This window comes from Streptopelia decaocto (genome assembly GCF_964273445.1).
Source record: "Streptopelia decaocto genome assembly, chromosome: 9".
NCBI lineage: Eukaryota > Metazoa > Chordata > Aves > Columbiformes > Columbidae > Streptopelia > Streptopelia decaocto.
In genome coordinates, this window is record NC_138664.1 from 5,087,721 (window position 1) to 5,108,699 (window position 20,979).

At 44.4% G+C, this 20,979-nt stretch overlaps 1 protein-coding gene across 2 annotated transcripts; it reads right to left on the reverse strand.

The window, feature by feature from the left end:
* Nucleotides 1-1,708: 1,708 nt before the first annotated feature.
* On the reverse strand, nucleotides 1,709-19,367 carry TICRR (TOPBP1 interacting checkpoint and replication regulator). 2 transcript variants are annotated; one of them, XM_082061049.1, is made up of 22 exons: nucleotides 18,633-19,367; nucleotides 17,840-18,125; nucleotides 17,019-17,260; nucleotides 16,532-16,769; nucleotides 15,873-16,008; nucleotides 14,997-15,139; nucleotides 14,072-14,284; nucleotides 13,342-13,490; nucleotides 12,503-12,597; nucleotides 12,054-12,147; nucleotides 11,803-11,882; nucleotides 11,251-11,493; nucleotides 10,618-10,714; nucleotides 10,290-10,362; nucleotides 9,463-9,603; nucleotides 8,878-8,968; nucleotides 8,304-8,365; nucleotides 7,324-7,479; nucleotides 6,435-6,592; nucleotides 3,961-6,238; nucleotides 2,508-2,621; nucleotides 1,709-2,173 (listed from the first exon to the last, which is right to left on the reverse strand). In XM_082061049.1, the coding sequence occupies exons 1-22, from the start codon at nucleotides 19,287-19,289 to the stop codon at nucleotides 2,055-2,057; spliced, it is 5,865 nt and encodes a 1,954-aa protein (XP_081917175.1). In that variant the 5' UTR covers nucleotides 19,290-19,367; the 3' UTR covers nucleotides 1,709-2,054. The 2 variants fall into 2 exon arrangements, with proteins under 2 accessions (XP_081917175.1, XP_081917174.1); XM_082061048.1 differs by having other exon boundaries at nucleotides 16,526-16,769.
* Nucleotides 19,368-20,979: the final 1,612 nt, after the last annotated feature.

Here is a 20,979-nt window from a genome sequence, read left to right on the forward strand (position 1 = left end):
GGTAAAAGCAACCCTGGTTCGGTGCCCTTTTCTGCTCCAGCCTACAAGCTGCTTTAAGCAGCATTTTCTTATTCTTGGGAAAACTCCTGGTCTGGATATAGGGGAGGTTAAATAAAATCCTGCAGCTTAACACTGACACCATCCACCTTGGGATGTGGGACATAAGTTTATTTCTAGCAGAGCTAAAAATGAAAGCCCAGCTCCCTGCTTTAAGAACAAGGGGAGAAAGCAGCTTGGCTACCTAATCCCCAAAACCAAGCCACTGCTTCAGTCTGAAATCACAAGGAGCACAGCTACCACAAGTACCATTTGAGGAATAACATACACCAAGTTGAAAGCTGCCATCTGATGTAGGAACTACCTGATCATCCTCTTACACACTTGATCTTGCCTGTAGGTGTGTAGCTTTGAGGGAGGACATTGCTGAGGGCTCTGGGTGTGGCTGAGCTGAACAAGATTTAAGTTCAGAGCCTTTATTTTCTGCTGCTAAAAATGTTCTTCAGCAGAGACAAGAATAATCCATGCTACTTGGAAAAGTAGTAGTGGTTGGAGCTCCACGCCTGTGTATCAATCCACATCTGTGAAGCGGGTGTCACCTCTCCCACAAGCAAAACAGGTTTGGGGTGGAAGGGACCTTAACAATCATCTAGTCCAACCCGCCATGCCATGGGCAGGGACACCTTCCACTAGAACAGCTTGCTCAAAGCCCCATCCAGCCTGGCCTTGAACCCTCCCAGGGATGGGGCATCCACAGCTGCTCTGGGCAGCCTGTTCCAAGGCCTCACCACCCTCATGGGGAAGAATTTCTTCCTAATATCTAATGTAAACCTCCCCTCTTTTCAGTTTAAAGCCATTACCCCTTGTCCTGTCACTATGTACTGGTATAGACACGCTCTCTTGGCAGAGGGAGAGTCAGCCTTCCTACAATAAATAGCATTGCCAGGAAATAAATTTCATTCAATACCATGTAACAAATTTGTGCATTGCTGTGCCTGTTTTCAGGATGACCTCACACCATCCTCACAGCTCTGCTTCCTGTGCATTTGCTGGGCACAGCGGGGTGACTTCCCAATACCCTGCTGTGCACAGATTGCTGTCCTAAAGGAAAAACCCAGCCCTTCCAAGATAACGCACAATTTTAGCCCCTTGGAGGCTGCATCCCAGGCACTGAGTCACAGCTCCTGCTGCCTTCATGAGGTTAGAATGCAAGCACATTTCACAGGGTACTAAGTCACTGTTCAAGCAGTGACTCAGTTTGGTAATCTTTGAACTGTCATCTCTAGTTATTCCATCAAGTTTAACCTCTTGAGGAAGTTTACCCCTCATTGCAAGTTTGCAAGAAAGCACGAAGTTAATCCATCAGCTTCTGCTTACCCAGAAGTGGCCAAGAGCAGATACACCAAACCATTCGTAACCTACAGCAGAAGACTCAAACTCCTCTCCTTCAACTAAGTTGTCTTTCCCACCTCTGTAGTCTTTGGCATTTAAGTATTTTTGAGTAATTTACTCATCCAGAATTTATCTGCTAGTTGTTTTCCCACTAAGCTGCAGCAAATTGCATGCAACTAAGCAAGGGATCCAGTTAGTATCAGGATGAGATCCACAGCAGGAACACTCAGCTTGTTTTGTACATCCTTGTTCGCATCCTTCTTCCTGCATCCCAAAGCCCTCACCCATGATTTGGGTTCAAGACAGATTTCTCATTAAGTGACACAATGAAAATTCAGTTTATTTTACACAAAAACTGTAGAAAAGTGACAATTGTCCCTCTTTACCTAGCAGAATTGAACCTTCACTGCAGAACTCTGCTATCACATGCAGGAGAAGTACCACAAAGACTGAGATAGGCTTTGAACATATGGAGAGGTGCTGCAATTGAGGTTAAAAACAAACCCTTTTAGAGTTGTCCTTATTTCCACTGTCATAGGCTTGCATCCAGTCTCCTACCAACACAAGACAGCTCCAGTCCAGCACCAAACATAAGGTCCTGGTTAAAAAGGATGTTGTACAGCTGGGATAATGCAAAGTTTTCCATGTTGTTCTGTCTCCAAACTTCAGCTGAGCAGCTTTTTCCGTGAGTAAGTCCTGCTAAGGGGATGCTTCCTGGAAGCCATGATGTGGAATGGAGACAGCTCCTGGTCAGCAGTAATTTGGAAGGCATCGGTTTCCTCTTCTACAAAACAGAAAGAATAAATTAAGCCACAGTTTGCTAAAGTTTACTGGTGACTCCAATAAGCAAGATACCAACTGGAAACAACACGAACAATAACTTCCTACTTAGCTGCTTTCTTCATTGCTACCTCCCCTCCCTTCCAAACTTCCCAATTCACAGCAAGTTTCTTGGAAGCGTATGAGATGGGGACACTGCACATAGAAGTGGCAGATACACGGGCTCTCTACACAAAGACCAATCCCTAGCACAGTATGCCTTTGTTCTTATTTAGCGGGAGGCAAGTGGAGTGGAAACCTGGTCTGCTCAAGCCTTTTCTTCCAGCACAGGTGTTTACCTTGAAGATGCTTTCTCCGAGATGGTGGTGTCTGTCCCTGGCACAGCAGCGGGGACTGGGTCAGCGCTAGAAGGCTGTTAGCAGAAAGCGTGCTCTTCAGTGGTGGAGTCGAGCCTGGAAAAGCACAGTGAGATGCTGCAGCAAACTGACAATACACAGCCTTTATTCTAGTTTGAAACTTCCATCAGTACAAGTGATACTTTGAGTTTATCTGAATCAAAAGCTAGGCTGGCATAGTGGGTTTCTGGCATCAGGAAAGGCAAACGACACTCTGGATTTAGCTCTTAGAGCTAGTCTTTTAGGTGGTTTTGTAGAAAAACACTTCACTCGTTAAACTTACTCTTCAGTTACCTTATGTGTCCTGGAAGGAAACTGTTGTTACAACTGTGATCGTCTCTTACACAAAAAGAAGCTCTGTAGGTACAGAAATCTCTTACAGGTCTAGCTTAAGGCTAAATACTGCTATTATTCCATGTCCCAAATACAGACTAATGGTGCTTTAAAGTTTGTCCATTTTTCTCAGTGATACCTGTTGGATGAGTAAGACACTGCCTCTATATACAAACCTTTCCTTTCGAGAGGAAACAGACACTGAGGCTTAGCTTCAGGGCATGCAATGACTATAGAACAACATCTGCCATAGTCCCCCATAACTTCCATTATTTCTGGAACAATTCTAGATTAAGTATTTGCAATTCACAAGGCCTTGATTACAGAGCTGAGACAGCCTGTTTCACCAAGGTCAGCTGAATCATCTCTACCCACAGCAAAAGCAAATAGGTAGTTTAAAGTTAAATACCTACTGCCACAACATCACTGCTAGCAAGGCAAAAATTTCTGATACCTGCTTTCAATGGCCCCACCCCCACAAGCAGATGGGGCATTAATAAATACCAACATTCCCAGGACTAACCCCCAAGGCTCCAGCCTATATTGCAGCAGCTTTACACTTACGAGAGTTAACTTCAGTGCTGCATGCTGGGCAGAAATAGCTGGCAGCATCACCAAAAACCCAAATAAATCACCTGGTCTGATTTCAACATGTATTGCAATAGAAGAGCTATCACTTCCCTAAGTCACAGTTCACACTCCATTCAGTACACCGTAGTGACCTTACACCACCTTTATTCAACTTGAGTCATCACCATTTACAAGACAGCAGGTAGATGTAATTGTGACCCTCCCTCCTCAAGTTCTACAAATTTTCCTTTTGCTTCCTCCAGCCTCCTCCTTTTTCATATTTCTCTGATCTCTCTCACATCATTAATACTCCATTGATGAACTCCTCATATCTAATCTGCCTCTCCACATAATTAACTTCTACGTCAATTAAAACCTACTCACCCCCTCCATCTCATTCTCCTTCAGAAAAGTTTTTTTTCTTGTTTTTGTCTACCACACAGTTTTAACCACTTCCGATTTCAATGGTGTGTCATTCATGCCACTTAATTACCTGACAAAAGGAAGACATCGTCATCCCCTCCACAACTGTGCTGCTCAGGAGTTATAAGCGCACATGCTCCTGGTTTCTCAAGAGGTACAGAGTCCATTCTTGATTTGCTTCTGCTGCTTTCATCTGTGGAAAAGCCAGTGAGATCCAAGTTGCACCTATCAGTGCAAGATCTCTTGGGATCACGGTTCTCCTCCTTTTCTGGTGACAGATAAGTCAAGACTCGCTTCCGAGATTTCAAGCCAAAAGCTCCCATGGCAAAATCCTCAACAGCCCTCAAATCAGAGTCACTAGGAGATGCCTGATCCTGGAGCCTGTAAATCCCTTCCAGTCCAAATTCCCCAAGAGTATTTGTCACTTTGCTGCTGCAGTGCTCCAAGATCTTCACCTCTCCTTCTCTGCCTGTGGACATTCTCTTCTGTTCATCAGCATTCTTCTCGGTTTGACCACAGCTAGCGTTAGCAGTCCTGCTTGCTGCTCTCTTTCTCCGAGGCCAATCGTTGATGGCATCAGGGGTAGTCTTTCCCTTCTGCTTGGGAGGTGTCCAGGGAACTCCTGCTTCCAAGGGGGACGGGGAGGTGGTGTTAGAAGCGCAGCTTGTTGGGGTATACGACTGGCATATGTAGGTCTGTCCTCCGCCTTTCCCAGGTGTACTGTGGAAAGAGCGAAAGCAGGACGGTGAAACACAGGCAGCTGCTGGTTTTCCTGGGTGCTTGCTACACCAGGTCATAGCAAGATCACCAAAGGGGCTTTCTCCTCCCTTGGGTTTGCTGGCACTTGCTTCAGGCTGAACTTCCAATGACGAGCAAGAGCCAATTTTCTTAATGCGAAGCTTGGGCAGGCCTGAAGCTTGCATTTCAAGTTCAACTTCGTAAGTGGGTGAACTAACCAAAGGCGGTTTGCAACGACTTTTAGGAGTAGAGAACTTGTCTATAAGTTGAGGATTTCCCATCCGTGCTGCAGCCTCCCTCTGTCTCCTGTCTGCAGTACAGCGTAAAGAATAGGCAGAAGCAGGTTTTGGCGCAGGAGGTGAAGTATTCAGGGCAAATCTGGAGTGCCTCTTAAGACTTGGAGCCTTCAGCCCCACATATTCTTCTCTCAGCAGGGTTCTTGGTTCCAAGTCGTCACTAACTGTTTGAGAACCCCCTTGGAAGGACACACAGGTGCTTGCGCTGGAGTTCCCCTCTGTAATCAATTGCTCACACTCTATCTCAGCATTCTGTGCATGGACCTGCCCTCCAGCAGGCTTGGGAGACAACTGCTTTTCCAAGTTTTCCAAGTCCTCTCTTGGAAAAGACTTTTGAGATGCCACATCCATCTGCTTATTCTCCTCCAATACAGCAGCATTTTCAGTAACTTGGGATTGACAAAGCTGGAGGCTTTCTACGCAAGAGTTACCAACACTGTAACGATGATTCTCCCTATTCTTTGAAGGTGTTACACATGCAAGTGTGAGGTTTTCTCCTCCAGAATTTGGTTCACATTTGGCCTCCTTGGATGTGTGAAGCAGGGATCTCCGTGAAGTGCCAGTAATAACTGGAGATTTTTGAAGAGATGGTTCCCAATCAGACTCCATAGCCTGCACATGGGAAGGAGAGCAGATTGCCACAGCATTTGTGGGACTTTGACAGAGAGGAGGACTGAAGGAAGGCTCCAGCCTCACAGCAAGCGGTGACACTTCCACATTCAGTGGGCTGGTACATAATTTTGAACCTGGATCTTCAGGTTTCCTGGGAGTACTTTTAGTTGCTCGAGGTAATGAATCTGATTGCACTTGAGTTTCCTTTGGGAGGATTTGCCTCCGAGTACCAACTGGAGATGCTAATTTTGAGAGGTATCTCAAGGAATGCCTTGGAGTTTGCTGCTCTGCAAAACATCTTTCCTGGACAGCAGAGGAGGGAGAGGCAGCTGGATTTGAATCTGTCAGAGGTAACAATGAGGCACTGAGCACTGTGAGCCCTTCAAGTTCTGGTACTTGTAAACCAGTCTCTTTGCAAGGAGGGGAAAGTTTTTCTGCTGGAGAACAATCCTTAGAAGTTCCTTGCAGCAAGTGAACCCTCTTATTTTCACTTAACACAGATGGTGATTTGACCCTTTGTACAGGATGAGAGAAATACTTTCCCAAACACTTCACTGCAGTCTGCTTAGCAGCTGGACTTCTGCGAGGAGTCTTCTCCAGCTTCTGTGGGGTCCTGTAGAGAATGCGAGGTGATCTCCTCGGTAGCTTACTGGCAGAATTTGGTAGCTTCTGTGCAAATTTATGAGGAGTTTTTCTAGGAGTCTGAAGAGGGAGAGAAATAAATTAAAGAATCATGCTTGTTCTTTCCAGAGGTATTATATACCCTTCTTGCAACTTACTTCTCAATATTCAAAACACAGAAACCATTTGATTGGACTTAACAGAAATACTAAATTTAAGATGCATAGGATTCACTAAACATGAACAGAAAAAGAGGATGGGAAGAGAGTGTTTCTACCTGACATACGGTCAGCTCCTCTAAGTGTAAGGAATCTTTTCTTGTTCTCCTCCTTCCAGGTGAAGGCTTCGCTGCAGGACTACACATGTCAATGACTGCACCAAAGAAAAACCTCTTGGGAGTCTGGACAGTGGGGCTCTCTGAATGCTGTTTAATGCCTGTAAAGTAGAATAGTACTATTCCACTAACAGTAAGTAACCTGCCATGAACAATTGTTTCAATCACTTCAGATGTATGGACAAGTAGCGTACAAAGCCCTAGCATGTTCTTTTCTAGCCAAATGTTAAAGCTTCACCAGAATTACTGTTATTTCCCCAATATGAAACTAATATCCATCTGTAGAAAGAGTGCTCTAGTAGGACAAAAAGTACAAAATAGCTCAGCCTCCTATTCTATTTATAGCTTGTAGCTTAAAGTTCTGGTTCATGACTAAGGATTCTAGTAAGTACAATATAAAGAACTAAATGTCACCATTTGTAGCTGATAATCCTACTGAGACAGCCAACAAAGAAGATCCCATCAGTCACTGCTTTATACTGCCACAGAGTAGACTGAAAGTAAGCTTTGGGGTTTCTGTCCCATATTTTACAAGGATTTCGCTGCATTCAGGGAATGCAGACTGACAATCAGTGGTATTCCATTAGATGGGCCTGACTCCGTTAAGTTGGCAGTGTATCATCATAGAAATTAGTTGCCTTACCATCCTCCAAATTCAGATTCCCAATTCAAAAAATAATTACTGGGGATGAATTTTTGTCTACAGAAGATATTGCATGATAGCTCTTGGCTTCCTACAGTCTCTTGTAGAGACCAATCAAATCAGACTTTGATCTATCCGCATCAGCTTTTCAGATCAGCGATATCAGCCTGCTCAGATCCCATTCAGTACCTTTGACATCCTGCAGCATACAGCTCTCCCCTTCTTGTCCCTGATGGACTCGCTGTGAATTTCGTGAGCTGGGCTGTGTAGTGGAATTGAGAACACCAGAACAGGTCCTATTCAAAGACAGCTGTTTGATGCGTGGGCTTCTTCTCAAACCTACTTCTGAAAAGGTAAAGACATTGGAAATTGAGCCTTCTTTCTCCCTCAACAACGGGGAGATCTTCAGGAACGGTTCCTAACTGAAAAGAACACACTCTACTGAACTTCCATATGCCTAACTGTCTTGTGAAGGGAGGCAAGCATGTGAAGAAGAAAGCTTCAGCTTTCTTGGGGTTTGGAGTATTAATGGATACAAATCTTCTAACTCATAATGCCCCCTCCTCTAAGTCATGATTACTCTCACCCCTCTCTGGCAATTATATAGAAAGGAATGCTAGAAAAGCCATGTTCAACTCAAATTACATCCAGGTTAAATGATCAATTCCTTCTCCTGTCTCTTTTTACTAGCGATTTTATCTTCCTGTTTGCCAAACCATGCTCTTTTCTACTTCCTTCCTGGGGAAAAGAAACAGCAGTAGTCAACATAACATGGAGACACTCCACAGAGCCCAGCAGCTGTCTGCTACAGTCAAAACTAGAGCAGTGTTAGGGTCACAGCACAGCATGTTGAAGTTACATTTAAAAAATATCACCTTGCACCCACTGGTTTGACAGTAATGACAGCAGCTCAGAATCTTGTTCACCTTTAAAGTTCTTCATGCATTTTCATTTAAAAGAGTTATATCTACCTTTCTTAACTTATACTGTACAAGGTTGTCAAAGCCACGAGCAGTAAGTGGTTCTGTCAGAGGAGGCTTTGCCCCACCAACAGAATAGCGCAATACGTTTGTACTGACCATTCACAAATTGCCTAAATTGAAGCACGGTCATCTTACAAGCTACAACACAGCAAAACCACCTTTAATCAGAAGAAAAAGAGTGCTTACCATTTATGGTCTTCTCTGGAGATTCTTCTACAATGCCAGTGTCACAACCTGGATCAGAAGACCTTGAGAAACACCAGACATTTTGGACTTTACATACTGGTCACATTTACAAAAACAGAATTTGCCACATAGACTGAAAAGCAGTGGTCTGTTCTACAACACATTGCTTTTTTGGATACTCTAAGCGATCAGTAAGCACTTTGCCTACTATTAAAAAACGGTTGAGTATGGGAAACTGCCTAGCTGTATACGTAATGGTTCCACATGAAGGTAAATGCTAAATTTCAGCCTGGAGTCCACAAAACACAGCTCAGGCCTTTCCTTCAGAGGCCCTTGAAACAGCAACTGACCCTGAACAAAAGTTAGCTGCAGGAATTAAAGCACGCTGACTTACACAATGAAGCAAGCAGTATTCCTCCTCACTCAGACAACAGAAATTAGCATCCATTGGTTCTCTTGCTGACATAGGTGAGGATGACACTTTGACCACAAAAAGATACCTGGTTCTTGTGCTCGCAGCCATTAATTATACATACAATATTTACTGAAATCAAGAAAGAAAGCACTCACTCACCGGCCTTTGATCTGCTTATGTAGTAGTCTCCTGGAGACCTGCTTATGTAGTGGTGTTTCTGCAACTCTCTTCGTCAGTAACTTCCGATGATCTAAAAATCAAGCAAGAGCTACAACATCACACAGTTATAAAGCAGTTAGGACAAATAAATACATACAGTGTTGTACAGGCTTCAGTTTAAGAATGACAGCCAATATAGAAACATTGTGCAGTCTCCCAGCACTCATAAGTGACCATTTCAGAGCCCAGTGTCTACTTTTCCTTCTCAATCCCTCAATATCATTAATAGCACTGACTTTGTGTCAGACATAATTAACTTACAAAGATAAATTTCTTTCTTCGTCTTCCATTCACAGATTCTTTTTTAACCAAGCACTTAACATGAGTTTTCTTTATGAGATGCAGAGTTCAGTTCAGAGTTCAGTTTTAATATCTTATTCATCCTACAACCACCACAGCAATCATCTGAAATATTTTCTTCTTCATTAAAAAAGTATAATTGTTGCATAGAACTGAAGATGCAAGAATAGGAACTTTAGCAAAAGATCATCCACAACAACCCTACGTGTGCAAGTCATGTCCTACCTTTAGTGCCTTCATCAGTGCATTTGTATCTTAGGCCTTCCACGGCAGACACTGACTGGCTTCTAGGCATCTTCTTCATTGACCTTTTGGATGGTGAAAGCAGCTCTTCATTGAAGAGGTTCCTTCTTACTTTTGTAACCTCTGTGAGGCAAGAAAAAGCAATAAATGATCATATTAAAAGGAAAAAAAGAAGAAATCCCTGGAAGATGATTTTTTTTCTGGCCACTGGGGATGGGAATATGACATACCAACATAGAAAAACAACTTTTTAGAGGCCACAAAGCATTCAAAAGTTGTTTTTCTGCTACTGGAAATGTCATCCTCTAAATCCATCCTGGACTTATTACGAATTGGCATTCTTTGCATTATTTCAGCAATAAGCTACAAGCAGATGCCATAGCAGAAAAAGCAGCTAGTCAGTGTCCTAGATGGAGCAACATTAAGTGAGCTACAAAAATCTCAAGCAACATATTGGTTCAGAGAACACATGTGAGATTTCATTTTAAGTATCTTGCAGAGAAATATCCTGTTTCCAGATATGAGTCCACTCTTGTCCTTGTTTTCAGGACAGAGAAGGTAGAAATAATTGCAAGATTCAAGGACGAACAGAAAAGTTCTCCTCTCAGAACACAGGACTTAAGTTTTTTCTGTGTGAGGACACACAGAATAGAGATTATTTTTTGCTCAAAGTTCCTGCAGAATTCAGCAAAACTTCCTTTTGATTTCCAGCATGGTTCAGCATAATTTCATCACAGCTCACTAAAATTTACAGGGAGAACATGTGCTGAAGACACACCTTTCCATGGAAAAGCTAGAACTCAATATACCTTGCACTGCTTCTTTCTGCAACAAAGGCATCTGTTGGGACTTCTCAGTGGCAAGGTAAGAACGCAAGCTCTCCTGAAACAAAAAAGAAATTAGCCACACTGGTAATTTAATGTTACAGTTAACTATTATGAATATTAACTGTAAGCTCTGAACCATACACACATTGTTTCAATTTCTCCTTCAAAACTACTTTTATCTCTGTACAGCTGATACAGGACATACCTACTAAGTGAACACAGCACAAGAGTTTCTGCACTCAAGTGTCACTTCAGAGCTTTGCTGCACCCCGCAGGAGCAATTCACACACAATCCTTCTGGAAGTTTTACCTTTCTGCTGGGATTCTTGGCTATCTTGGGAATCTCAATTTGACGCAAGTTCTGTGGTGCTTCTGTCATGCTCCTGTGTCTGGCTAATACATTATTCCTTTAGAAAGCAGACAAAGATTAAGTTAAAATAAAGTCAGAAGCATGGTTATCAACCTAATGACAATTCAACTTAGGCTTGACTCTAGACATAGGAAATCTTTACCTAAATTCACATTGCAAATTGCAATGGTACCTCAGTTAAGTTACAAAACTGAAAAGTTATTTGCGATATAAACAGCAATACCTAACTTTACAGTTGGTATTAAAACTCATTTCACAATTTGTTAAAACATATGCAGGATCTCCAGCATAAAGGTCTACAGTATATTCCTTTTCTTCTCATGGAAGACACAAACTCTACTTATGCATAAGATACACATACAGAATGAAGATTACACTTTCATATAGTCAACAATGGCAAGTTCAAATGAAAAATGGGAGCCCTTAATATTTCTCTCAGGCTTGCAGAACTGTCAGCAGGTGCCAGCCTGCCCCAACCAGTTATCCAGCAACAGAAACAAAATTACTGAGCTATAGTTTAGACAATTCCTCAGCCCAGGCTGCAACAAGCTGTTTCCCATTCGGAATTATTACCTTCTTTTTTTGGCAGAGCGGGTGCGCAGCTCCTCAAGCTGATCACTCTCAGTGCCTACACAAACAGCACCAGGAGTTAAGACAGATGATAAAGACGGTGGAAGGCCTGGAGATTTGCTATCCAGAGTCAGAGAGTCATCACTGAAGAAGTCCGAAGGCAGAACAGATGCCAGCTTTGAGGGTATTTGTGTACCGAGACCATAGTAAATATCTCCAAGGGTCTTGGGTATAAAGTTCATATACCTAGAGCAGAGAGAACCAACATCAAATGCAATCACCCACAAAACTGTCAATGTTCCAATCTTGAGGTCTGAAGGAATTTTTTTTTCTCTGGTGTCAATTAAAAAAAACCCCACAACTGAAAATCAACTTTTTTCATGAGTTTACTTCCTCATCTACTTTTTCTTTGATGAAGATACAAGCACAAGAAGACCATATCTAAACTGAAAGTTATAAAGATGCAGTAAATGAAAGCTGTAGATTGCTGTTTACTCAGATATCCAACCGAAACCACAGTACCCAGTAACACTTAAACCATCCTAAAGAACTTACAATTCTAATATTTCTTCTAGAAATTTTGTAAGATACCCTGGGTCTTCAGTCAGACATAAAATTCGCAGCATATCTGTCATCTGGAAAAGAAAGCCAGGTGGGAAAGTGGATTAAGCTGGTGACAGCTGCAACACCCAATATTTTTTGAGCAAGGAATATAAAACGGTTACAGTAAAAATTAGTGGAAAACTCCAGGTTCAAGGTCTGCATTTCTAGGGCCATCCGGAAACACAACCTGATCCATAATTTACCTCTTCTAACAGCTGTTCCATTTCATCAGCGTTGCTTTGCAGTGAAGGGCACTGAAGACATAACTCAAGGCGCAAAAATACCTGAAGTCGGCACCTAAGAAAACAAGTAGTCATTCACTGCCTTTTTTTCTGGTGGAATCAGCATGTTTACTGCAGAAGGTATACTCAAAAAAGCAATGGGAGGGGAAGTGGTTCCTTTTGACAGCATAATTTGGTTGGCATTTAATTCTGGTGGCACGGTAGATGCCTCATTTCAGATATAGACTGCAATGCTTATCACACAGCCTGTGTATATTTGCACTTAATGGATGTTTTTACTGTGACCAGATATTCTCCTTGGAATATTTACCCCATGTAAATACTGTTCCACTTGTACAAAAAAGCCACCACTAAAAACTGCTAACCAACTCTATAGTGTCTCAGAAGCTGAAGTAAATAGTGTCTCATACTCTCTGACTTTGGCCTCCTTCTGTGAACTGTGCTGTTGCCTGAGCGCTTTGCTGGTCTTCAGGAGGTGGTTTCTGACTCTTTCCACACAGGCCACCTGCAGAGAGACAGAATTACAGCAAAAACTTTAAGTCTGTTCCCTGTCTGCAGGACATGGGTTTCCCCCTCACCTCCTATCTTGACCCTTTTTTTCTTTCTTCTCCTTCAAGGAAAAGAATTATCTTTTTCTTTCAGAAGCAAAGTTATAATGACACCAGACATAGAACTTAAGAGCTTGAAATCGCAAAGAACGTCACTTGCAGCTTCAGGCCGCCTTCTATGGATTTATATATGGATATATAACAATGGATTTGTCTTCCCACAGTATTTTTTTCAGTTGTTCACAAGTTTACCAATTTTGGTTTCAGTGAGTTACAATCTTTAACACTGTTTATACATTTAAAGTAAAACATACTTTGAACTATATTTCTCTTTCCTGGAGAAGTAGCAGGTCTAGATTTATTATGTAAAGCAAAACCAGAAGATGCACCTTTTGTAAAATATGGTTTGGAATATTTTTTTAAATACTGTCTTTGAATAAGTGAAATTAGTATTCAGAATGAAGTCAACACAATTTAGCAAAGGTCTAGACTGATAACTTAACTGGATTTCCTTACATTCTTGGCAACTACCCTTTTTCACTATTGAGTTGGCACAGGTAGAAGTAGCTAGTTGGTTATGGTTTTGACTACACGTAACTGCCCCTAAAAACTTCATGTAAGATGGAAAAAAGGTAGCGTGGAATAGCAAAAAACATTAATTTCCAGATCAGTAACAACCCTGCCCACATGCTCTTTCTTACCTCTTTCTCATTGGCATCTTGTACTTTCAAGAACTTTTTAATGGCCATGATCATATTCTGGGCACACACAGATGAAATATCTCCCTCAGCAACAGCCTTCTGGTAGCTTGCAATTAAGTGGGACTGCAGTTCCTCCTCAGTTTTGAAGTCTGCAAGGGAAGTGGTCTAAAGTTAACTAAACACCCTTTCACCACACCTTACTGATAAAACACTCATTGCAGCAGAATCTCATAGATTTTCTCCAAAGGGGCATCCAGACCACAGAACACCAAAAGCAGCAGTCCAAGGTTCAGACCCATGACAAATAATAAGCTTAGTTCCAAGTAGATCAGCAAGCTTTCAGATTACTGTAGCAGTCAAGAAATTCACTTTACTTCTGCGTAATTAATAAATAGGACTACGTTTCCAGTTATACCTTGATGGGTGTTTCCCTCTACTTCTTTTGGTTAAAAAGAAAAGGGAAAGACAGTTCCTTATTGCTTTTTGCAGATGGAGACAAGGCAGGAAACTGACCCTGGGAGTAGTTGTAACACTAGGTTGTGAACATTTATAGAAACCAAAACTGGGAGAAAGATGAAAAAAAATAACCACACTCCATGCCAAGCTGAAGATGCAGAAACACAAGCACTGATCTGCTCCCTAGCACCTAATACTCCATTATCATCCTTCCCTCTCCCTTCCATAAAAGGCCCTTATGACCTACTAATATATCAGGACTGGCAACACACACCTATTGATATTTTAAGTGCCTTTTCCTTTTCTTCCACCTTTTCATCCAATCTTTTTGCTGAAAGCTTCTGTGGAAGCTTCTCGTTCACTGCTAGTGACACACCATCAGGGTGAAACTTCTGAGCTTTTACATTCAGTCTTGCTACGTTGAGCATCTGGAGGGATCTGGACATGGTCTTCATCTTCTGCCTGACTGGAGTTCGGGGAATTCCACCTGCAACACCACAAAAAGGGAGTTCTGCCATCAGACACACTGGGGCAGGAACTCTACCGAAGGTAGAGCATAATACTGAATTCTGTGTTACTGTCAAATGAGATTAGCAACCTTCTAGTGGAAAACATGGCCCAGAAGGTTTATATTTCTCCACAAAAATAACTGTAGAGGCAGCTGCTTCTCTAAGTAAAAATCAGGTAAAAACTCTTGCTCTGTGAAAGTGCTTATATAGGTATAATCAGAATTTACATATCCAAGACGCAATCTTACATCACAGAAATAGCTGACAGAGCAAGACTTAGGGATACATAAGGTCAGGATATATGCAACTGTAGTTAGTCTACTGAAATGCAATGATTAAGTTCTTCTATAAGGAAGTGTTTCCTTTCTCCAAATTAGAACAAAGTTGAGAGGTTGCAATATTTACTAGTAGTTGGGAGTGGTCCCTGTTTCAACATCTAGTGAAACTGCAAAGCTCTGCATGCTGCTTTTTAACAGTTTTGTCAGTTGCTGCACAGCTTTGAATTAGTTATTTGCATTGTATTAAAGGACAATCCTAATATTAATATGTAAATTACGATCTCTAAAAAAAATTCTAAAGCATGCTCAGGAGAGTACAGACCTCTAGGGTTCAGGCATTAAGAAGGCCTGCTGAGAAGTATTTGTCATCTTTAATTGCCAACATGCACGTGTGATCCTGAAGTATACATACGTCTTTTCTTGTTATTTCCTGGTCCAGTTGCAGCAGATGTTTCGCTGAATTTTCTCTGGTACAGCTCAGATAGACTCTCTGAGAGTTCAACTTCAGATTGGTCTGTGTCATCCTTCCCATTAGCACAAGGAACCTGCAGCAGTCTATATAAAAGAGTCATTTAGTAGTTATAAAAAAAAAATGGGAGTAGGAGGCATGTTCCTTGTTCTCAGTGTGCAGAAACCAGGTTTTTCTAGGTACCAGCCCACAGTAATGTAGTGCAAGCAACACATGCTAGTACTCTTCCAATGCCTGCTCCCCAAAACTCTTACTTAGAAGATACAAAACAATCCAAACCACCCTCTTAAAGGGGTCACATCAAGTTGGAAACAAGCATAACAAGAGTTGCCTGATGTACAGTGGATATGCCACAAAACTACACGAGCAACTTTGGGCTAAGGTATCATATCCTGCTATTTATTTTTTTGTTTCACTCAGCAAGCTCCTCGAAGAAAAGCAGGCTTCATTCCTAATAAATACCAACTGTGACAATACAACCACTGTCTTCAGCATCTTGCAGTGGATCTTATCGAACCATAAGATGGTGAAGTCTGGCATTCCCCCAAGTAGTTTTGGTCATTTTAAGTCACCTCCACAACTCCTGAAACTGTCAAGATCTTAATGCATGCAAACTGCTACCCAAGAAGCCTGTTCCCAGTTCCTTTTGTCAAATACGCCAAGACACAATGAAGCAAGAGCATACAGTAAACTCACTACAGAAATACAAGCACTAAGAGAAACATTTAATTCTAGAACTCCAAGCAACACTACAGCCATACTCCCTTAAGAGGAAGCAGAAATCCCTGGTTATTACTCAGATGTGTTTCAGAAAAATACCTGAATGACTCCATCAGATCTGAGGTTGCTCCACAAGCATTCGATGCAGGATACCATGCGTCAAGCACTGAGGGATGCCAGCCATCTGCATGGGACAGCTCCCGTTGGACCCACTCTGGCACAGGAGTTTCTTCTCCTGTGAGCAGACACACACAAAAAAAAAAAGTTAGAAGGAAACTAAATGAAGTGGCAGAAGGTCCCAGCCTTCAGAGACTCTAAAGAAGGGGTTTCCAAACCTTTGCTCCTGGCGGGGGACAATTTAATAGCCAATATATCAGGTTGGCAGACTCTAATACAAAACAGGTGAGCTAAAGGCACACAGCCTTGCAGCCACACACAAAGGCTTTACTGGCCAGGGATGGCTGATGGGACACATTTCAGGAAACCTCATTCTAGAAACTTATCCCCAGCACAAGCACCTGTGCTTTATCTACAAGCTAATGGGAACTAATTCTCTGTCAATAAAACAGAAAGGTACACCAGTGCAGATTTCTGCATCACATCACAAGGCCTGAGCCACAGAAGGCAAGACAAAATTAACAAGTCCCAAAAATGAGAGACACTCATTGAAGAAATTACTTTAGATTTCTCCATTCCAACTCATATCTAGGGATGATCATAAGATGGTAAGTTTTGCATTTCCTGATACCTACCCATACCAGCCAGAGAATCTTCCACCGATGTGTTAATTTTACTCAATACGCTATTCACAATCTCTGGGAGGTGAAGAGCAGAGTCTTGGGAAGAGTTCTCCACTACAGCTCCTGCAAGGCTGCACCGCTGAACTTCAGCAGTCTTCTCAGGACCAAGTATAGTCAGAACCGCAGCACACTCAGAAAGTGGTGATAAAACAGCAGTGCAGGGGCACCAAGTTTTAGATGGAGATACCTCAGCAACCTACATTTTTTTAAAAAAAGAGGAAAGTTTACATTTTCTAGAAATGCAGAGACCTAAGGAGTACAGATACTTTACAAACAGCTTATAGACTGACATGCTCTCCTAAAGAACGTTCTGAATTTAACTCCAAATGACTTGCAGTGCAACAAATACCACTATTATTGTCTTCACAACAAGATACACTGTCACCTCTTTGATCACAGCTCATTTCAGAACAAATATTAGTTTAAGGCAAAGAGAAAGATTTACCATGTGCAGTTCTTCAGTCATTAGACTCTTTAACAGCCGATGAAACAGTGACCTGTTACCTTCTGCCTGCTCAGCCCATGAGTTCTGCAATATCCAGCTCTCTGTGAGAAAGGGGCCAGCCTGCATCAAGCTCCAACCTGTCAAGCTACCTTTCAGAAAAATATGTACTGGAGAATGCAGTTGTCTTTGGCTCATGGCTAGGGGTTCCAGGACCACAGCACAGCTTTCCTGCTTCTTTCCTCCTGTGCAAGGATAAGATAAAGGAAAAGTCCTGAAGCAGGTAAAATGGGGTTTTCATATAGACGAAGAGACTTCAATGCAAAAAAAAAAAAAAGGTTTTGAGATTAAACTGCAAACAGCTCTACAGTAAGTGTATTGCAGAACAAATATCCTCAAAAAGGAGCTGAGCACACAAGGGGACAACTAAAGAGAGAGCCAATGTACACTGCATGTTGCTTTAAAGCTAATCGCTTTTCTTTTAAAGGAGCTTTTTATTTGCATTCTTAGTTCAGCTAAACTGAAGCCAAGACAAAGCATGTATAAGAGTGTACAGCTACACAAGGTGAGACCAGCAAAGAGCTCTTCATACACCCAAACTTCTGGAAGCACAGAAAACTGAAGAATTAATAACTCTGAAGGGTTAATAACTCTCATATCAGAGAAACTGAAGCACATGCAGGACTTTTTGGTTTTTAGACTTAGGCTCTTCAATATCTTAAGTTACTTCTACACATACTGTTCACAAGGGAAACTCATCAAGGATCCTGCATGAAAGATGACAGTTATTACTGTGCACACCTAATTTATTTTTTTTTAATTACCAGGCATGCTGAGAACCAATGTTCCTTCTTGCTGGGGGAATACTGCTTGAAATACAGACGGCTTCGAGAACAAGCAGTTCAAAGTTGCATCCAACGGCAGAAGCATGGTCCAAGGCACAGTCTGAGGCATTGGGCAACTTAAGTCTCCAAGAAAACCATGAGCAAAATCTGCCCTGTGGTGACTCAAACATTGCACTAAGGTTTCAGATGGCAAAATGGTGCCACCCATCTGACAGATCAGTTCAAACATTGTCCAGTATCCAACATGATCTGGGGATTCAATCAGCTGAAATAAAATAAGAGAGGTCTCAAGTTAATGTTGGCAGTGAGATAACATATTTGAACAGAGATTGCATGCTTATAAAAAAACTGGCATAGGAAATGCAGACAGAGCATCTTAACACAGTGCTTTCCACATGTTTTTATGGAGTTTATTAACCATATCAGAATCTAATAAAGAAAACACTATTCCCACTGAATTAAGAGGTAACCAATATTTTCAAGCATGTGTCTAGACACCTGAATTGTCAGGCTGCCATTTGCAATTCTGAATAGCTTTAACTCCCACCTAACTCAAAGCACAAGACGACTCATTAAAAAACACTGTACAGCTACTCAATTGCTGATATATCTCCATCTCCACGGGGAGAATTACCATTCCAGTTTTCGGTCTCTTGCTGAACAAGATCGCGTGACAGTAACCAAACACCTTCCCCTATCACCCCAGGGACCGCAGCACAAAGCTGCCATGTAGAAGATGGCCACTGAAACCAGAGCAGTATAATCTCATTACCTGAGACCACTCAGCAGTGTCCACCCAGAACAGCGTGATTTTCTGGTCCACGATCAGCTCCTGGACACTCTTGGGCAGGAGTTTCTCTGCCAGCTCCTGCACCGTAGGGGGGTCACAAGGGGAGGAAGGGGCGTCGCTCCCAGACACGAACCGCCGCAGCTCCCTCCGCGAGTGCGGACAGGGGGAGAAGAGGAAGACAGCGTTCACAAAGCCCTCGGGGGGGGGCTGGCTCTCCGGGGGCTCGCCCGTGGCCAGGCCCGTCCCCCGGCTCCTGCGGAGCGGCTTGGCGGGGGACGCGATCTCCGGGCGGTCCCACTGGAAGTCGAGGAGCGTCTCCTTGAGGCCATTGTGGGTGAGGGCGGCGCGGGGAGCCGGCCCGGGCAGGACGGCGGCGGGTCCCCGCGCCCCGAACCGCTCCGCCAGCTCCTCCTCGAAGCGGGCCCAGGCGCGGGGCCCCGGCGAGCGGAAGCCGCCGCCCCGCGAGGCCCCACCGCGACCCCCGAGCGAGTCGAAGAACCTGAAGGCCCAGCGGAGGCGGGGCAGGCCGAAGCGGCAGCCCAGGTGGTTGAGGAGCCGCAGGGCGCCGCGCTGCAGCCGCGCCCGCCGGCCCGGGCTGGCCGTGTCCAGCAGGAACACCACGCTGTGGGAGCACGCCATGGCCGCCTCAGCACAGCCCAACGGCCGCCCGCGGGCCCGTCAGAGCGCGGCCGCCGCCATCGCCCCGGATCACTTCTGGCGCCCTCGCCTCGCGCGTCCTCATTGGCCGCCGCCGAGCGCCCGCCCCCTCCATTCCTCGCTTCTCATTGGGCCGCGGCGGAGCAGCCGAATGGTGCGCCTGCGCAATGCGGCGCCCGCGCTGGGGGTAGGCGGGGGAGGGAAGGGAGAAGCGGCGCCAGCCGTTCGAGCGGTGCTCTCCGCTGATTGGCCAGCCGCGACGTGCGTGCGGAGCAGCGCGGTATTCCATTGGCGGGTGTCCGTGACGAAAGCAGAGGGCGAAGCCGGCGCTCGGAGCGAGCCGATTGGCCGCTGCCGCCAATTTAAAATTTAAAGCCGTCGGGGCGCGCGTAGTGGTGATGACGTTTTTCTGTCCTCTCCCCTCATTGGACCTAAGGGCGGTGACGCCACGATGATGTCAGTGCTCTTGGGGCACGTCCGACCGTGCGGTGTCAGCAGGCGGGGCGCGGATGGGTCCCCCAGGGAGGAGGGAGCCCCGCAGATCAGAGCCACCCCCTGTCCACACCCTTCTCAGAGCCCGCCTGCCCCAGCCCGAACCAGTGTCACCGGCAGCCAGCCGTATTTACGGAGCAACAAAGGCAAGCGGGCAGCAAAGCACCTGTTTGGCTTTGTTGGTGACTGCAAACGCAAGTGGGGTTAATGAGCTGGAACGAGGAGCTGATCCACTCGGGTGCTCAGGAGAAACCTGCCACCAAGAGCAAGGGAAGGACACCAGGTCTCCCTGGCTGAAAGGGTGGCTGGCAGCTTGGGGAGCCTTGGGTCCCTCCTCCTGGCTGGGAGTTGTTCTTGACCTGGTGAGACATCTTGTGCTGCTTGGCAATAAATCACTCGCCCGCACAAGCCCTGAAGAAAAGCCAACCCTGTCATGCTCCCACTGCCGTTGCCCAGCACTGGTGTCCATCACAGAATCGACAGGGCTGGAAAAGACCTCAGAGATCATCGAGTCCTTGCTCCAACTCCAGTCCATTTATTAGATCATGGCACTAAGTGCCATGTCCAATCTCAGTTTAAAAACCTCCAGGGACAGCGAGTCCAGCACCTCCCTGGGCAGCCATTCCAATGCCTGACCACTCTCTCTGTAAAGAATTTCTTTCTAATATCCAGCCTAAATTTCCCCTGGCAGAGTTTAAGCCCATGCCCCCTTGTCCTATTGCTGATGCCTGGGAGAAGAGACCAATCCCACCTGGCTATAACTTCCCTTCAGGTAGTTATAGAGAGTGATGAGGTCACCTCTAAGCCTCCTCTTCTCTAGACTAAACAACCCCAGCTCCCTCAGCCTCTCCCCATAGGTCTTATGTTCAAGTCCCTTCACCAGTCGTGTTGCTCTTCTCTGGACCCGCTCCAGCACTTCAATGTCTTTCCTGAACTGAGGGGCCCAGAACTGAACACAATACTCCAGGTGTGGCCTCACCAATGCAGAGTACAGGGGAAGGATCACTTCCCTTGTCCTGCTGACCATCCCAGCAGCTTGCTGAGGACACTTAGCAGAGTGTGACCAAAATCTGCCTTATCACAGTCTACCTGGGACCAGAAAAAAACTCAGGGCACTGGGTAGTTTCCCAGCCAAGCTTGGCAGCTCCCGACCCAGGAATTGCCACCAGCTGCTCGAACC